The sequence below is a fragment of the Dipodomys spectabilis genome, unplaced genomic scaffold (genome assembly GCF_019054845.1).
Source record: "Dipodomys spectabilis isolate Male_0828 unplaced genomic scaffold, ASM1905484v1 ptg000043l, whole genome shotgun sequence".
Lineage (NCBI taxonomy): Eukaryota > Metazoa > Chordata > Mammalia > Rodentia > Heteromyidae > Dipodomys > Dipodomys spectabilis.
Genome location: NW_024870720.1, coordinates 32,275,946 through 32,295,357, shown reverse-complemented (window position 1 = coordinate 32,295,357; position 19,412 = coordinate 32,275,946). Strand labels below are relative to the sequence as shown.

Genomic DNA, 19,412 nt, shown 5'->3' with positions numbered 1-19,412 from the left:
AGAATGTGCAGAATGGGATGTAGGTTTCCTTTTTAGTCAGATTGTTTTAAAAGCAAGTAAATAAATGGGCAAAAAATGTAAAGAAAAAGAAAAAAACCCAAAGAGTATTTTATATATAATTTAAAAACATAAGAATTGGACTGAGGATATAGTTCTGTGGTAGAGTGCTTCTGCTTGCCTACCATTTGCAAGGCCATAGGTTCCTTCCCAACAGCACAAAACAGAAGAAACGAGAAAAATGTCTGGCTCTTCCTTTAAGTGACCTGACATGATCTGTGAAAGAGTTTGCTATTACTTGACCCAGAAAACCCACACAGCCATGTAGATCAAGAGGTTCAAGTCTTTTGGGTTTACTTTAACAATAGCCATGGCTCTCATTTTGTAGGCATATGTCTGGAAAGCTACCAACTATCTGAATGATGTCACTCCAAAGAAACAGTGAAGCAATGGGGACCATTTTGTGGTGACACTGGTGATGCTGGAAGTTGTTCAGTACATAGGACACACGGTGGGGGTGACACAAGGTCAGTAGTCTGAAAAGAATGCCAGAGTTTGGCTATCTATGCTTAAAACTCCAGAATAGTGCTGAGCTTAAGGGTTGATCTATAGATTCTCAACTACATCTACATCCAGGTGAACAAAAGCACCAAGGATGCACTACCATACTTCTAGATATTGGTATGAACATCACAATAGAGTGGGAGCAGTTGATTTTGGGGTATAGTTAATGGACTTGCTGACAGGTTAAATGGATAAAACGAGACTTTCAGCCTCAGCAAGGGGAGCTAGGATGGGGCTATTCACTTTCAATAATGACGCAACAGAGAATTTGGTCCTGTTAAAAAAGCAAACAAGTAGGGGCTGGGAAGGTGGCTCAGTGGTAGAGCGCTTGCCTTGCATGCATGAGGCCCTGATTCAATTCCTCAGCACCACATAAGCAAAAAGTAAAAAGCCGGGAGTGGTGCTGTGGCTCAAGTGGTAGAGCGCTAGCCTTGAGCTGAAGATCTGAGGGACAGCGCCCAGGCCCAGAGTTCAGGCCCCACGACCGGACCCCCCCCCCCCTCCAAAAAAATAAATAAATAAAAGCACACAAGCCATTTATGATGAGTCATGCCTGTACTCCTAGCTACTCAGGAGGCTGAGATCTGAGGTTGGCCGTTTAAAGCCAACTTGGGCAGGAAAGTCTGTGCAACTCTTATCTTCAATTTGTTACCAAAAATGCCAGAAGTGAAGCTGTTGGTCAAGTGGTAGAGCACTAGCCTTAAGCAAAAAAAAAAAAAAAAGCTCAGGGCCAGTTCCTAAGCCCTGTGTTCAAGCCCTAGGACTGGCACACACACACACACACACACACACACACACACACACACACACACACACACACAAGAGAGAGAACAAGGGAGGGGGTAACAATGTTCAATAAGAAATGTACTCATTACCTGACTTACATAACTGTAACCCCTCTGTATATGAACTTTACAATAAAATTAAATTAAAAAAGAAAAAGAAAGCAAATTAAAGATCTGAAATATCATTTTAACCCAGAAATATCTGAGCTAAAACTTCCACAGCTGTCCCTTTTCAGGTTCATCTTACCACAGAAGAGCATGACCAAGATGGCACCCAAGTCCACCGAGTATGACTGGAAGAGAGCTCTTGTTTTTGATTACAGTCAAATCCAAGGGAGGACCAGCCTGTTCAGGGCTCATACCTTCATGGATTTCTTTAGCTGCTTCGCATCAAACACGGCTGGTGGAGTTACAAGAGCCACCATGATATATTTAAAGTTGCCAGAGAGATCGCCCTTCAAATCATCTTTCAGCTCCTAAAATAAAACCCCAAGGAGGAATTTGTGAAATACTTTTCTCTGTATTCTTCTCGTGAATGATGAGCCTAAGTACCAAAATCAAATGAAAATATACCCATCCACAGAAACAAACGAGATGTTGAAAGCATTTCTTGGATATGAATCTATATTTTATGATTATTTCTAAAATGTTGTTTTAGAGAGGATTTTTTAAAAGAAAATCAAAAGGGCTGGGTATCAGTGGCTCATGCCTGTGATCTTAGCTATTCAGAAGGCTGAGATCTGAGGATTGCAGTTTGAAGTCAGCCTGGGCAGAAAAGTCCATAAGGTCTTATCTCTAATTAACCACCAAAAAAAGCCAGAAGTGGAGCTGTGGCTCAAGTGGTAGAACACTAGCATTGAACAGGAAAGGCTCAGGGACAGTGCCCAGGCCCTGAGTTCAAGCCCCAGGACCAGACATAAGAAAGAGATAGAGATAAACAGACAGACAGAGACAGAGAGGGAGGGAGGGAAGAAGGGAAGGATTTCTGTATGGGCACCATGGTGTCAGAAGAGTATATTAAAATTTCCCCTACCCCAATTTGATCAGTATATATCTATTAAATTACCACATTGTATACCACATGTACACAAAATTAATATCATAACTAATAAAAGCATTAAAAATCACATTTCCTGCATTCTCAATGATTATGACATTCTCTAAGGATTCCTTCACCCAATAAAGAATTACAAGTCAGGAAAAGTGGGAGCAGAGCCACAGTTTATTTGAAAGTGAGAGTAAGGATCCAGGGAAACTGAAGAAAGCCACTTAGCTACGGGTGGGTTGATACAAGTCCCCAACCAAGCCTCCTTGCTGAGAGGGTGGCTTTCTGCCATATGAGGTCTTGTCTACTTGCTTCCTGGGCAAGGAAGAGGTGCAGGGCGGGGGGGGGGGGGGGGGAGACTGCAGAGTTCTTGGGGCAAGAGAGTGAGAAGTAGGCAAGAAATCAGCAACCTGATGCAGACTCATAGGGGGTCCCTCTTTTATGGCTCTTTTGTGTGAGTTTCCACTATTCTGGCATCTGGCTGAGACAATGCCCCTCTCACCCCAAGGAAGGGTGCCAGTCTTCTGTGTGAGGCTGATCCAGGGTCCTCAGGGGTGTGGCTTCTCTCAGAGCTTATCCTGGTTTTCTTAGGGTCTTCAGGGAGAGGGGGGTCTCCCACTCTTAAGAAGAAGAGAGGACATTATCTCCTTCTCTCTCTGTCTGCCTAATCTTTCCTTCTTTTGCCTCAGTTGGGTGGTGACTAGGGAAGAAGAAGAGGAGGGAGGAACTGTACAATTCATACCCAGCACCCCTATAGCTGCTGGATTGCTGGGTATCTGCTTCTGAGAGACTCCAGTGAACTCCAAAATGCAAGAAGACGGTAGGACAGTGGCTGGTCACTTTTCTCTGGTGAGAGTGATGAACTAGGAGATGTGAGAAGCAGATTTTTTGGCAATGACTGCCAAGGCAGCCCTAGATGCAACAGTGGGAGGGAGTCCTTATTGGCATTGTACTTAGGAATTGTGTTTACATATTACCTAAGCACAGATCATCTCTTCAGCCTTCAGCTAGGTAACATGGTTTCTATTACCAATAGTTAAAGGGATGATACCGAATAATACTTTTTTCCCCTAGCCTTGATTATGTTCGACCCTGATACTGAGGCTGCCAGCCTCCCACAGTGCCATGCTGACACAGAGCCCCCCAACCACCACACTATTAGGGCCACAGCAGGGTCAAGTTCCTGCTGAAACAGATGAACCCAGCCAAGTGTTGGTAGCTCCGCTTCGATCACTACAGTGTTTATTCCTTCTTTACATGCTAAACTACACTATCATCTGTCTCCAAGACTTTGCATCTTATTTCACATGTTCTCATTCTATCCCACCATGAGCAATGGTTCTTACCCTTTACATTGAACTTTCTTCCTCTTTTTATTTCGCAGCCCCTGACCATGGAGGTTAATAGATTATTCATGTCCCCTATAAGTGAATGTGTTGCCTAGCTTGGTCAATTCAACACATATTTACAGGCACCTGCTTCTCAAAGGTAAGTTGGATATAATCCTTAGCCCCTTACCTCTCTTGTCAGATGGAACTTATGTTCCATCAAGTAAGGCTTCAAACATACTAGAAAAGTATCTTAAAATATATCTTACCAGGTACACTGAGCAAAATCTTAATCACTGTAATAATATTTTACAAATAAAAAAAATCACATTGTATTATCCTTCTGCTTGCAAATTTCCAATAAGTCTCCATTGTCCTCAAAGTCTAAACTCTGTACCAAGACCCAAAGCCCAAGATGATCACCATGGCACATACCTGGAGTCCCAGCATTTGTTGGATAAGGTAGAATGAGCAATTAAATCCAGGAATTTGAGATCACGATGGACAATATAGCGAGAAAAAGTTTCACAATGAATAAAACCTACTGTTGTCTCACATACTTGGAAGACTGAAGCGGGAGGATCATTTGAGCAAGCCTGGACAACATAGCAAAACCTTATCTCAAAAATAGAAAGACACAAGGCCCAGAATCCTCTAGAGCATCTCTCCTCTGCCTTTGCTCCGTTCACCTCCACATTGTGTCATATTGGAATGCTGTCTCTTTTGTATGCCCAGCTGCTTACCGCTGTAGGACATTTGCATTTTCTCTACCCTGTGACAGCAGCATTGCTCTTCATGCCCAGACTAGCACAGGAGAATCTAGTATTGTTTACTCTTAGCTCGAGGTCAGCCAGCAACCTGTCACTAACACCTCTTCATCATCTTCCCAAGGGTCAGTCACCAGTCAGCCTCTAGCCGGATCACCTCATTTTCATAACACTTTTCAATATCTGGGCTTTTAAAAAATGATTAGGTTGCTAATAGTAGTTTAGTACCATGCGGGGAACAGAGAAACTGCTTTATATGCTACTGAATCTCCAGGGTCTCAGATGGCTCCTGACATAGTACATGACAAATACCTGATGAATGAATAACTTGTGTAAGACCAAGTCTAATTTGTTCTTATGTGGTTAGTGCTTTTCCTTTGAATTACAAATCCTATAATTACATAATTTGCTTCCTTCCTTCTTTCCTCCTTCTCTTCCTTTTTTTTCTCCTCTCCCTCCCCGATGACACTCAGGGTCTTACTCTAACACTTGAATCACCCAAATCCTTTTGCTTTTGTGTGTTTTGGAGTTAAGATCTTGAGCTTACTGCCTGGACTGGCCTCAAACCATGATCCTCCTGTCTCTAACTCACAGGCAGCTGGGATTAAAGGTGTCCTCCCATAACTCCATTAAAATTAGACAAAATTTAAGGATCATGTGAGCAAGGATTTATCAGGTCAGGCTGTCCTGTGCTGTGGACAATGTTTAGCTACATACCTTGCCACCACCCACTAGAGACTACAAATGATCCTAACCCTCCTCCATCTTATTTATGATCACCAAAATTTCTCTATTCAAGCCAAGGGTCCAGGGGGGAGCAAACTCATTCCTGATTTAGGATGACTGAGTTAAGGCAACTTTCTGCATTCTACAGAAACAGAAACCCAAGTGTATTCAGCCAGTTAGAGGGCAAACCAGGACTAGGATTCCAGATCCACGGCTGGATACACAGGTGTCATCTGTCCCAGTGACCTGAAGCTACAGCTCTAAGGCCACAACAGTCATGTAACAGTGACCATGGCATAATAGGGACTTGACTACCCATCCTGTTAAACTGCACCATACCTTCTCATACGCTGCTTGATATTCCTTGGCAATCAGTTGTCGCTGTGCATTTGATCTCTCAGTTAGAATGCTGATGAGCGTTTTCTCATCCGTTCCTAAGTGAAACAAAAAATATTTTATTCATCATTAAACCAGCAATGCCAGTTTCTGTACTGAACAACAACAACAAAAAAATGCCAATGCACAAATGTAGGGATTTTAATTTCCAACTTCTTATTAGGTTGGAAAAGGAAATCAAAACTTTACCTTCTTTTTTTTTGAGAACAGAACAAGCTCCTTCTTTGTATAGAAATGACATAGAGAGGAACACAAAAGAATTTTCTGCTTCACCTTATGAGGTTCAGGAATGTCTTACTACTGCCTCTTACCTCTTACCTACATTCTTTCTGTTTTTTGTTTTATTTTGTTTTGTTTTTTGTTTTATAATTCAGTCCTCAGATTTGATCTCAGGGACTTTTGCTTGTCAGGCAGGTGCTTTGCCACTTGAGCCACACACAGCCCTTTCTGTTTTTGTTATATTTTTAAAATTGGGTCTTGGTGTTTTGTTTTGTCAGTCATGGAGTTCGAACTCTAGGCCTGGGCACTGTCCCTCAGTTCTTCAGCTCAAGGCTAGTACTCTACCACTTGAGCCACAGCACTACTTCTAGTTTATTGGAGATGAATCTTACAACTTTCCTGCCCGGGCTGGCTTTGAACTGTGATCCTCAGATCTCAGCCTCCTGAGTAGCTAGGATTACAGTCATGAGCCACTAGCACCCAGCTTGGGTCTTGGTTTTTGCCAACATTGTCCTGCAATTTTTCTGTTTATGCTTCTGGAGTACCTCATAAGACAGATGCATAACAATCACATACAACTTTTTATTAGTTGACATGAAATCTTGTGAACTTTTTGCCTATTCTGGTCTTGAACCATGATCCTCCTGCTCTTAGATTCCCGAATAGCTATAACTACAGGTGTGAGCCACCATGTGGTTTTATCCCTATTCCTGACATCCAGATCTTTTTCCCTCAAGATAACAGGACCTCATATTTAGTAAGAACCTACTATGTGGGCATCTTTTTCTTTCTTATTATAACTAATAAGCACAGGGCCTCTAGCATCAGACAGAACTAAACTGTTCTAAAGATGAAATTATTAACCCTTAGAGAGCTTGTTTCACTTGCTAATATCACATGGTTTCTAAGTGACCCAAATTTCTGAGCCTCAGATATATATGCCTATCTCAGGTCCACATCTCTCTAGCTTTCACACTTACATATGTAACCACCTGTTTGTAAGTAAAAGGTAACTGGGCCAATTCTTTAGATGTTCAAACAAAAACTTGGAGAAGATCTCTCCAGGGATTGAAATTATAAAAGAGATTTGTATGCAGAAATTAGTGAAAAGACAAAACAAACAGACAGACCCCCTCTTCCCAATCATGAAGAAGACAACCCTGTTGGAATAATAAAGGATAAAATACATGAAGCAGATTAAGTAATATACACTGAAAGAGGAAGCAAATACATAAGGATACTTGACTACATCACCAGTCAGGGATACAGAAGAAGAAAGAGCAAAAAATATACAGAGTCTGAGAGACAATTTTAGAGCTAGTCAATTAGAAAATCTGAGCATGTATATGGAACATACAGAGTAGGAGAAGTCCCTTCCATTGCCGGAAGGAATGCCAATTTCCATTTTTGTAGAGCAGTTGGGCAAAATTTTAGTGAATTTGAAAATAAGCCTCCCCTTCCACTGGGAAATTCCACTTCTTGTCATATTCTGGCAGAAATGCTGGCAAATGTGCACAATGAAACATTAGCAGGAATATTCACTGCAGTATTTTTATATTGTAATAGAAAAGAATTGTAGGCAATTTAAATGTTTCATCAATGTTCCCACTTTATGATGCAGTATGCAATAGACTACTATGCAGTTAAAATTAATGGACTAGAGCTAAACATGTCAACATGGATAAATCTCAAAGACATTATGTTCAAGGATAAAAACAAATGGCAGAAGAATGTATAGTATAATTCCATTTTATACTGGCTGAGGCCATGCAAATGAATATGTAGTTCTGGTTCTGACAGGTTCATGGGAATAAATGCTAATTTAGGATGGTGATTTTTCTCTAGGCAGTTGGTGGGAATGAAATCTAAAGAGAAATGAAAAGTAGTCTATCTGGAACGATGGATTATGATGATGGTGGTGGTGGTGATGGCGATCAGGATAGCTGTAATGGTGACAATGATGGTAATAGTGATGATGATGATGATGATGGTGATTATCATGGTAATGATTGTTGGTATCATCAGTGGAGATAGTAGTGTTTAACATGAAGACAATATGTCAAATATTATATTTAATACAACTAGGTTTTTTATATTTTTCTCATTGTCTTAGACTTTGAAAAAGTCCTGACAATTTCTCTAATTGAGCAGGCTAATCTGGGGAGAACAACTTCAGGTACATACAGAGGGTGACTTTCCTATTTTCTCCAATATGAAAAAGGAATCCCAGTCCATCACTCACCAATTCCTCTGATTGCTTTACGAATGGCTTCAGCATCCACAGATGGGCTAAAGCCTGGATAGTCTCGAATTGTTCCTCGGTGCCCAACCTAGGAGGAAATAATTGAAAAAGAAATCACACTAATTCCAAATGATAACTTTATTCACATTAAATATGCATAGTCTTTGAAAATAATTAAATATTTTTTGTGTGTGGTCAAGTTATTGAAATTATGAAAAAATGCTCTGTTTTAAAATTTTATTGTCTTTAGAGACTCACAATGTCACTAAATAATTGCTCTGTTTGTCAACAGGAGCGTGAGATGGAGCATAACCCCAGGTTGCCTTCCTACAAGATGGCATTAGATAGGTGACATTCACACACAACCCACAGTGCTGGGTGGTATTCCATCAGAACTGGATTTGTATATCAAGTACCTGGAGCAAATGTGTTTTTAAAGACATATTTTCACGGCACAGAGCACAACATATTATTTCCATTTGGTCCTTGTGCTTGCATTTTATTTGATGATGAAACTCATTTTTCTGAGCATGCAGTGCTACAGTGAGCTAGGACAAATGATTATGTGAACCTTTCACATACCTTACTACACAGAAAGTATTGCGCTGATGAAACACTGGAATGGATGATTGAAACAACTGTATACTGAGTTTAAGATGCTAAAGGTATCAAGGGATGGCTTATCCATATATGTATTTTTAGATGCTTGTGGGGACATGTGACAGATGCATAATTTGTACATCTTTTGGTGTCTCAAGAGTCTCTTCTCCTGACACCTGCAGATATTATAACTTCTGCAAATGCGTCATAAAGCCTCTCTTTTTTTTCTTTTGTGTATCAATCAAAAATATAAATCATTGCTTCTGTAGAGCAATAACTTGAGTCAATTTTTTGGTCAATCTTTTTTTTTTTTGGGGATTTTAAACTCAGGACTTCACACTTTTCCTTGGGTTTTTCTACCTCAGGCTTTTTGCTGGATAGTTGGAAGTAAGAATCTCAATGATTTATCTGCCTGAGCTACCTTCAAACTTTGATCATCAGATCTCAGCCTGACTTGGGTCAAGCCTGATGAGTGAAGACTTGCTTTAAAGTAGCGTCTACATAAAAACAAGAAAGCTGAAATTTTGGCATTCCCTTTGTTCTTGGTGATTATTCAAGGCTTTTTACTAAACCACACACAGAAGTAATTGTGGTTTGCAGACTTCAAGATGTTTAATTAATGTTCAACACCATCCTTGGGGAATCCTACACTAAAGGATCCATAAATGAAAACCCTATTAGGATTGTCTGTTCTTACTCTTTGTGTAATGCATATGCAATTGTGCCTGATAAATTCCTTTTTCAAAGCTTCACTGACATCGTAGATCTTCAGGAAAAGCATGCAAATAAAAAATGCCATGCTACTAATTTTAAGCACATAAATTAGAAACATGTCAGTAGAGCTGGGAAAGATTGTACTACCAAAACAACAAAGTATTCTAAAATTGCTTAAGAAACTATTAGAAGGGCAGTCAGAAAGGTGGTGAGAAAAAATCAATGTATACATGTACTTACCTGGTATATTTTTAACCCTTTGAGAAAAAGTTTGTCTTTATAGGAATATTATTTTTGTTCAGATAGGATTTTTCTATGCAGTTACCGAATTATGTTGGCTTGCTGTCTTGTATGAATGTGTCTTCATTTAGGCTCTTCTGAAGTATTTAATATTTTTATGAAAGGACATTGTCTTGTCAAATTAAAGTGAATGGGAAATTAATGGTCTGGATCAGTAAAAATGACAGTGTATTATTTCAGTAGTTTGCATTGAACAATTTATTTCACATTTGTTTAATCTTTTTTATTTTTTGGGGGGGGAGGTCCTGTCGTGCGGCCTGAACTCTGGGTCTGGGCGCTGTCCCTCAGCTCTTTAGCTCAAGGCTAGCGCTCTACCACTTGAGCCACAGCACCACTTCCGTCTTTTTTCTTTTTGCTTATGTGGTGCTGGGGAATCGAACCCAGGGCCTCATGCATGCAAGGCAAGAGCGCTCTACCACTGAGCCACCTTCCCAGCCCCATTTGTTTAATCTTAAAGTGCTCAAAACAGTTTTAAATCTTAAAAACATATATCACATTAGAAACTAGTGATGCATGTACGAGATCAAAAGACACCAATAAGAAATCAACCACTTTAACATAATCTTTGGAGAATTTTCTAGCTCCACTGCTTAATAAATATTTTTAAAAAATTGCAGAGCCAGCTGGCTTCATTTAAATTCTCTCTACCTACGAGCTTTTATGTTTCTTTTATCTATTCATTGTCCATCTCTGGCATTCTAAAAGGATCACTGTTAAACATTTCATGCTTCAAGGCCAGTACTGTATCAGACACTTTATACATTAACTACAGCAACACAGAAGCCCCGGATACATACAGTAAGTCTTTCATGTAAACAGAACATCAGTTTAAGATTGGAGAATTTGTTCCAAGTCCACATAGCTAGTTAACCAGCAGAGTCTGAATTTAATCCAGTGTAGACAGTTTTTGTCCACTCGATGTTTCTTGAAATATAGGCTCAGCCCCTTCTAGGGCAATACTATAAAATGCATGACAGGTCCTACCCAGAATAGGATACACTTTGAATCATATTCTTATAGACCAGTGTCTGGATTCTACACATTTTAGGAGCTCTCCACATGATTCTATACTATGCAGATGTTTGCCTCAGCTGATTCCGAACATAAGAAACTAAAATTGTGCTCAGATTCTGATTATTCATGGGTTATGAAAGCCCGGGGTTTGCATTCTAGCCATGACCTTTACACTGCCCTCTGACACCTACGAATCAAAATACGCTGTTATTCTAGTGTGCAAATTAAATCAGGATGAAATTCCTGACCCATTATGCAATTTTCTGTCTAACAAGAGTTAGATAAAGAGAAACAACTTGTTCAATTGAAAGCAGAAGAAAACTACACACATGCATTACCCCCCCCCCCCCCATATACCAACTTGAAAGAGGAAAATGGGATTTTATTTTTTATTGTATTTTATTTAGTTATTTGTTTTGTGATGGTAGGAATCAAACCCAGGACTGAATGAATAGCAGACAAACTTTTTTACCATTGAGCTGTAGATCTAGCCCAGTATATGAAAGTTCTGAAGTAGAGTTCTAGAGAAATATTTGAAATTACTTGTTACTTAAATGAACAGTATGACAGTATTCATTAAATAGATGTAGTTGCCCGTGTCTGTGAGAAATATCAATATAGTTTAGAAAAGATCTTACCATAAAAATAATTAATAGAATTATTTTACTCTAATACATGCAAGACAACAAAGTGATTAAGTATTTCCATGTTTAAAATGGAAGGAAATCATGTTGAGTAAAATAAGCCAAGATCAGAGAGACAAATGGCACATGGTCTCCCTGATATGCTAATGTTAAATTCAAAATGCAATGAGATATGACAAAGTAAACAGGAAGCAGGAAACAAAGGACCTCTTCTCAATTTGTCATATCATTTTTACATGACTGTATGCTTTTGACCTCACCTATGGTTTATACATATGCACATCTGAGGGAAGCTAGGAGGAGGTCACAGAATCAGAGGGAAACTGGAAAAAATACAGCAGAGGGCCCATCAGCTGCACTGGACATTGATGAAAGTGAACTAAGCAACTCAAGGGCAGCGATGGGAGGGAGGGAATGAGAGAGAAGGAGGGAACAGCTGACACTAAGCAAAAGGAAAGAAATGTATATATCACCCAATTTGGAAGAAATAGCTGTACTGTGCAAGTTTGTAGAGTTCATGCTTTATAGACCATGATAATGACAATGTGCTTTGTGAAGGTTAAGATGTGTTTGTGACTTTAGCTAAGTATCACTATCCCACAATAATCATAGGTTCCTGAACCAATCCCATCATAATCAACTGGAACTTTTCTCAGAGCCTATGCGCTTCTAACTCAGTTAGCAAACATGGGCGGGGGATTTGGAATCTGTTTGGACAAGATATCTGTTTTAACAATTTAAGAACCATTGCTCCTTTTCATCCTCAGCTGCTTAGAAAACCAAAGCAAAAAAATGAGCAAAAAAAGTCATAGATTCTTTCCTGGGTGTGGAAGGAAGAATTTGGTGATGAGCTCACTGTTTCAGGAATGTTGGCATTTTTATAGCCAAGTGGAGCTGTATGCATCGCCTGATTCATTGCAGGCTGACTGCTTGCCATTTACCTCACCATTCAGTACTTGGCTGAGTTCCTTTCCAGTATCCCAGGACCCTAACTTAGCATCAAAGCTAGTGTAGGACAACACATAAATCATTTTCTAATATATACATTATAATATAATATATGCTACATATACTATTCATATTGAATAGTATATATTATATAGTTATATATTATATATTATTCCCATCTATATCCTTTAACACATTGAGTTGTTTTCTTTTTTGCAAACTTGGTCTTTAGGTGTCTCCAAAAGGAAAATTATGCTGAACCAGTTGGAAAATACATTAAGGCAGGAAATGTCTAAATAAAGGAGAGAAAATAGGAAGAGGTGTTTATAGTCAAAACAATCACTGCTATTCTGCTAACAACTGTGCTAAGCACATTTTCTGCATTTGCTTATTTGGTACTCACAGTAAATATATAAAGTGGATACAATTCATCCTCTTCACAGATGATGAAACTGATGCTTAAGAAACTGGCCCAGACCTGCACGATCAGTAAGTCATCTGTCTTATCAGTCTTTGCTCCTGATCTCTAGTGTAGCCTGCATCTCATTTGAACCATCTTCTTTGTGCCAATATAATTTTTCAAAACGGCACTTTGGAGGTCAGCCACAGAATGTGGTATTTTGAAGCCACTGATCTGTATAAGCTGGCACTGAGGCACTGTCTGTTGCCACTTTGAGAGGCTACTCTGCCCTACACACACACACACACACACACACATACAGAGTTGTAGCTACTTCTTCATGTACTGAATTTACAAGAAACTGAATGTTTGTATTCAGAAGAATGAATAAAGGAGAAAGTCAAGGTACCAACTCTGTTAACAGACTTAACTGCAGCCAAAGGTACTACAGAGCAAAAAGAGCAGCAAGTACAGGTGTGTTCTGGAGATGAGGCAAAGCCACATCACTTATCACTGCATAAACCCCAGAAATGTAACAAAGAATTAAGGCTTCACATGAAAGCCTGGGATAAAACCATTTAGACACAGGCTCTCAAAGAGCCAGACAGAAGTGATCATTCTCTGCTCAATGACATGACAAGACATTCTCTTGGGTCATGAAGCTTTATCATACAAGGAAGAAAATGGAGTGGATTCCAAAAAGTAAAGCAACAAAAATTTAGGAAATATAAGATTTCTTGTTCAATTCTTCAAGCATACAGTAGCCTTCAGAATCAAAGGAAGAGGCCCTGAAATGATATAGTTAAGTGAGGCAGGTGGTACAGATGGAATTCCCAAAGGACATACACTCAACACCCTAATCACAAGCACCAGTCTGATTTGGATACAGACTTATTTCAGATATAATTAATTGGGTTGAGGTCATAATGCAGTAGAGTGGGCCTCTAATCCAAGATGATTGGTGTCCTGCTAAGAAGACAGTCCTGTGAAGATAGAGATAAACACAGAGAATAAAGACAGACCAGAAGCCAACCAAGGATTGTCAGTGTGGAGACAGAAGGACCTTCCCCAAATAGGAAGAACTATGGGGAGTTAAAGCGAATTAATCCATTGAAAAGGCTACAGGAGAGTATCCTATCCTATCCTACCCTGGTGAAAACAAAGCTTAACCACTGAAGACAACTTGAGATCCTTTTCAGTTTGGAGCCGGAGACTGGAGGAATTCCTCCTAGCAAGGTGACTTTATGCTGAGTTACTTTAACTGCAAATACCTGCTTTCCCCTCCTTAAACTGCTTCTTTTAAAGTCTTTTAAAGTCTCATGTTGTCTTTTCCTTTGTCTTGTTACTGGCCCCAAATTTTATTACTATTTTTCATTGAAGATGCAGTGTAAGTTGGAATTCAATGTCATCCCTTTGAGACCTACTCATATTCTAGGTGTTTCCTAGACTATGAAAAACACATTTTAATCAATTTCTGTTGTTTTCTCTTCCTATTCTGGCTTTTTAAACAGTGTAAGTTCCAATGATTTGATTAGCATACGGGGGTTCTTCTCACTTCCCTAGACTGGCAAAATGTCAGAAGCCAGGAAGAGCAAGGAAAGACTCCCACACAAGTTTCTGGGGGACAGACACCTTGATTCAGGATTCTACCTTCCAGAACTAGGAAATATTTCTTAGTACCAACTCTTGAACTCAGAGTTTCATGTTTGCTGGGCTTTTTCTGCTTACAGTTGTTGCTCTACCACTTGAGTCACACCTACAGTCCAGCTTTTTGCTGGTTAATTGAAGATGGAGTCTCACAGATTTTTCTGCCCAAGCTGGTTTTAAGCCCTGATCTTCTGAGTCTCAGCCTCTTGAATAGCTGAGATTACAAATGTGAGCCAAGCCACCTATGCCCAGTAAGACAATGTATTTGTGTGTGTGTGTGTGACAGTAAGCTACATTCTGGAAGCCCTAGGAAGCTAATATGGTGGTAGATGAGATACCAGAGTACAGGTAAAGATTTGATTCCCAGAGCACAGGGCGCATACTAGGAGCCTTTTCAGCCCTCACAGGCTGCCAGCGGGCACTGGACAGGTGGAAGGCTCTGGCTTTCAGCAATGCTGCAGGGACTTCTGTAACCCCCAGGGCCAAGCTGTCTGTTCTTTTTTTCAGAAGGTGTGGTGGCAGCCATCAGAATTGTCAACAGGGCTGACGTCCTGACCTGCTTGCAAACTGTCTCACAGGTCTGAAGGAGATGTTTGGATCTGCTCTTGTGCACACTCAAGGGAAAAACATTCATACCTTTCTTTTGTAAACACAGTGATTTCACCAGATGGAGAGCACTGGAATGTGATGACAGAGGAGGTGAAGGCTAGAGTTGAAAGATGAGCATGGCTCAGAAAGCAGAAGGCACGGACAAACACAATGTATGCGGCTTTCTGTACAGCATGAACAAGAAGAAACCTTGATCCTGCCCAGTTATGTGTTCGTTACTACTAAGCTGCCCAGCCCCATTTCCTTTTTGCTACAGGGTCTCACTCCTGGGTTTCTTTCTCTATTCAGGTGTGCATTTATTCTCGGCCAGCACCTCCCCTTACCTGATCTCTGCAAAGTGGCTTTCTACGGTACAGAGCCCCTTACAATCCTGCAGCTGGCTATTTCTTCCATGCTTGTTTCCCTGTGCTGACAACTCCATTTACAGCTCAGCCTAGACTTTGAGCACAGGTCTTGTATAGCCCGTGTCTACTTCATATGTTTTAGTATCTTGCCTATTAAGCTGTTATTACCTCTCAAGTCATATCTTCCCCCATGGAACATTTCCATGGTATTTTACATATGACATGTATTTACATATGTATTTACATTTGCCTAAGTATTTTACACCTTCCCCGTTCAGTCTTCAAAATCACACTAGGAGGTAGGTACTGTTATTAACTTAGTTTGTAATAATATTGTTTTATAATGGAGGTAATGGAGGCATGCGTAGTTGAAGAGAACTGTTCAAGGTCATGTAGGTAGTTTGTGGCAGAGCAAGAACAGAACCCAGGTAATCTGGCTCCAGTCTTGATGTTCGTCCCTACTTTCCAGTGATTCCTGGATCAGCTGACACCATGAGCCACCAGAAACTTGAGTCTCTTGTGAGCCATTCATCTTCCATTCCCTCCAAACCCAAACCATCAGCAAGTGCCACTAAAGCCATCTCCTGCGCCCCCCCTTCCCAGCAGCCTTTGCAGAGCTCCAGGCATGGCACTTTTCTACCAGTTTCCTTGAGTGTCTATACTCCTATTCAAATTCACTTTCAGGATGCAGAGAGAACTGGAAGTTGAAGGAGTCTATCTCTGATTGGTCCCTCAGAGAGGGACAGACAAGAATTCTCTGCTCTTCTGACTTAACTGTTTTAACTCATGTGCAACTTACATATTCTTCTTACTGTAGAGTTCGCTAAAATATTTATCTTTTTTTCCTAATACTTTTTCCTTGCACTTCTCCCCAGATTTTTAAGAAAATGAAATTATACTTGGCCCAATTCACATTCCTTGTTGAATTTACAATTTTCCTTCATCTTTGCCTCTGATTTACCACATCTATTGCTCATTAGATTTACAATTTATACTCTTATCATGATGAAATACGAAAGAAGGACCCCATTCATGACTGGACTGGGATCAGGGAGTGGCAAAGAACAACTCTTCAAGTTCATTCCGTTCATTCCTAGGAAGTCTGGTGTCTGGTTCTGGTTGGAGCATATATCTTTCCAGGCTTCATCTTGAGACATTTATGTTTCAATTTGAAATCCAGGTTGAACCTGTTTTTCCTTTGCTTCCTGCTGAGAGCCAATTGTCTGTGGGCCAATATTTGCCTAAGGAAGCTCCAGGAGACATGTGTAAAGCACACATCTCACACTGCTAGTTGCAGTCAGGGCTGGTTTAGAAGCCAGATCTTCGGTTGGGGGGGGGGGGTGGCAGGTCATGGATGGGAGGCCATCTACCACAGGAAGAGGAAGACAACACATCTACCTAAGTGAACTCAGGCAACCTCCTCTACATGTTTAAATCTGCATAGTCAGGAAGAACAAACACACTAGGAAAGAAAGTATAGTAGGATCTCTTCTGTCTAAGCAAGAAATACGAAATTAGACAATGCTTTCCGAAATCCCTGAAACCTCAACCAATGCCCAAAGTTGGTCTCATGCTTCGAATAGAGTTTGAAAGGTTTTCAGCTTCCCTTAAACTCTTTCTATCTCAGTGTACTGAGTGTTCCATCACTAGAGTCATTCTGCTGGGGGAATAGCAGAAATGAGACTCCTGGGTCCTTAGCTATCAGAGGAAAGAGAGGGTCTGGTGGGAAAGGAAGGCCGTGCAGGATCATAATATTATGGGAACAAGTTTCTACCTTATATCAGTGTTTTCTTCTATCAACAGTCAGTATATATACATATGTATATATATATATATACATATATACACATATATAAATATACATATATATGTATATATACATATATAATATTATATGTTATATATGTATATTATATATACATATAATACATAGATGTATATATTATATATACATATATTATACACATCTATATATAATATATGTATATATACATATATGTGTGTGTATATATATATATATGGATGTGGTAGTGATCAAGCTGGAGGCCTGTGCAGGGTAGAATTATCACCAAGCGACACTCTCAGCCCAGAGTATCTGGGTTCTTTCTTCTACACGACTCCTGTGGTTTCAAATGATTCTCTTTGTCAGCATTTATTTACTACAAAACATTAGCTCATTTTCCCCCTTTCCCCTCATCATTAAAGATACAACCAGTTCCTTGAGTGTGGGTATAATTTTATTATAAAACAAAGAAATATGGTGTTTGGAAAACTCTGCTTTAATGTGAGGGAAACAGGTGTGGTAAAGTTAACAGCCTATCTGCTCTTTATCCTGTTTCTTGGCACAGATTTTCAAAAGCCCTTGGAATTTCCTGAGTGGCAGGATTGTGTTGGTTCTGCTGCTGAAGTGGCCTACACTGGACCCTTAGACAGCTTCAGATGAGAATGGTCACCGAGGGACCAACCATGATGTTAGAAGCTAGAATTTTGAGTCAGCCTGATGTGGGAAAGAAAAGGAGGTTGGATATGAAACTCCATAGGGTAGCAACTAATTTAATCAAGCATGCTCACATAATGAATCAGATTAAAACTGTAAACCCAGAGGTTTAGAGGGGCTTCCTGGTGGCTCAGACAGTGAAGTACAGAGAGGGTACCGCACCCTGGCATCACCGAGGAAGGGATCAGAAGCTCTACTGACAAAACTTGTCCAGATCTTGCCCTATTTGTAAGTCTAATAACAAATCTGTGTTTTAACGTATAGCACTTTCACGAAATTCTCTGGGACATGCTAGTGAATTTTGAATTTGAGGAAATTGTGGAGATTCTGAATTTATGATCTATCAGTCGGCAGTGTGGGAAGTACTAAGGAACTGTGACTGGTGTCAGAAGTGAGGACAATCCCGGGACGTGATAAATTATACAGGGCTTTAGGCACTCATGCATGAGACTTAGGGAAGGACACAAAAACATAATACTTCTGTGCCTCTGGTCATATAAAGTAATACTTATCAAAATGAACTAAGGTAAATGGAAATGAGATTTTTTTGTTGTTTATTCATTTATCTGCTTTGGGAGGGTATGTGGAGGGGGGACACAGAAATGGTGGGACAAAGGGTGAACAAATGCAGTAGTGGTACTCACTAGACATTACCTTGGAAATGAATTATACAACTTGTGGGTGAGGACAGGAGGGAAAATGTAGGAGAGGACAAAGGGGGGGTAATAGTCTCCAAAAAGAAATACACTCATTATCTGATTTACGACTTGGTAACCCCTTTGTAGATCACTTTTATAATAACAATAAAAATATGTAATCAAAGGAAAAAAAGTGAAGGTGATCTTCTGCAGAACAGAGCTCCTCAGGCCTGGAAGTCTGAAGCTCTGTTCAGAAGGCTAGAACTGGATTCTATCTAGTATAGCCAGAAAGGTGACACACAGAACTGTTTCTTTAAAACTATGTAGCTCTTTAAAGTATTAAAAACAGAGGTAATCAGAAAGAATGTATTGATGATAAGAATCTGTTTCAGATGGGTCTAAGAAAACAGTTCCAATGGAGGAGAGACACTGTTGATTTGAAATGAAATGAAGCCCAAGAAAACAGTTGCAGGGGTATTATTTAGCAAGGAAAGATTTTAGAATAAAAATAGTATATATAGATAAAAAGCAATGGTTATAACTAAACCTTACTGAATGCCCAATTACTCCATTGCAGGCAATCTTCATGTTTTGTTGTTATTGTTGTTGTTTTGTTTTTTGTTTTTGTCAGTCGTGGGACCTGAACTCTGGGTATGGGCTCTGTCCCTCAGCTCTTCAGCTCAAGGCTAGCGCTCTATGACTTGGGCCACAACCTTACTTCTGGCTTTTTCTGCTTATGTGGTACTGAGAATCAAACTCAGGGCCTCATGCATACAAGGCGAGCGCTCTACCACTGAGCCACCTTCCCAGCCTCTGTATTTTTTTTTATGCAGACTGGTTTAATACTTTCACACAATATTTGGTGTCATACCCATTTTTACGGATAAGGAAACTGATATAAAGACTATGCAATTTGCTCAAGGTAATATTCAAGTGTTTCCTTTATGGGCTAGGGGTATGGCTCAAGAGGTAAAACACCTATCTAGAA

The 19,412-nt window shown here is 39.9% G+C and overlaps 1 protein-coding gene across 2 annotated transcripts in view; it reads right to left on the bottom strand.

Moving 5' to 3' along the window:
• The window catches only part of Anxa3 (annexin A3), a 54,091-nt gene that overhangs the window by 24,252 nt on the left and 10,427 nt on the right, over positions 1–19,412 (bottom strand). For both annotated transcript variants that reach the window (XM_042678142.1, XM_042678143.1), the window contains exons 3-5: positions 8,070–8,157; positions 5,552–5,646; positions 1,709–1,822 (exon numbers count right to left, since the gene is read on the bottom strand). In XM_042678142.1, the coding sequence (XP_042534076.1) occupies positions 1,709–1,822; positions 5,552–5,646; positions 8,070–8,157 (297 nt within the window). The remainder of the gene's footprint in view (positions 1–1,708; positions 1,823–5,551; positions 5,647–8,069; positions 8,158–19,412) is intronic.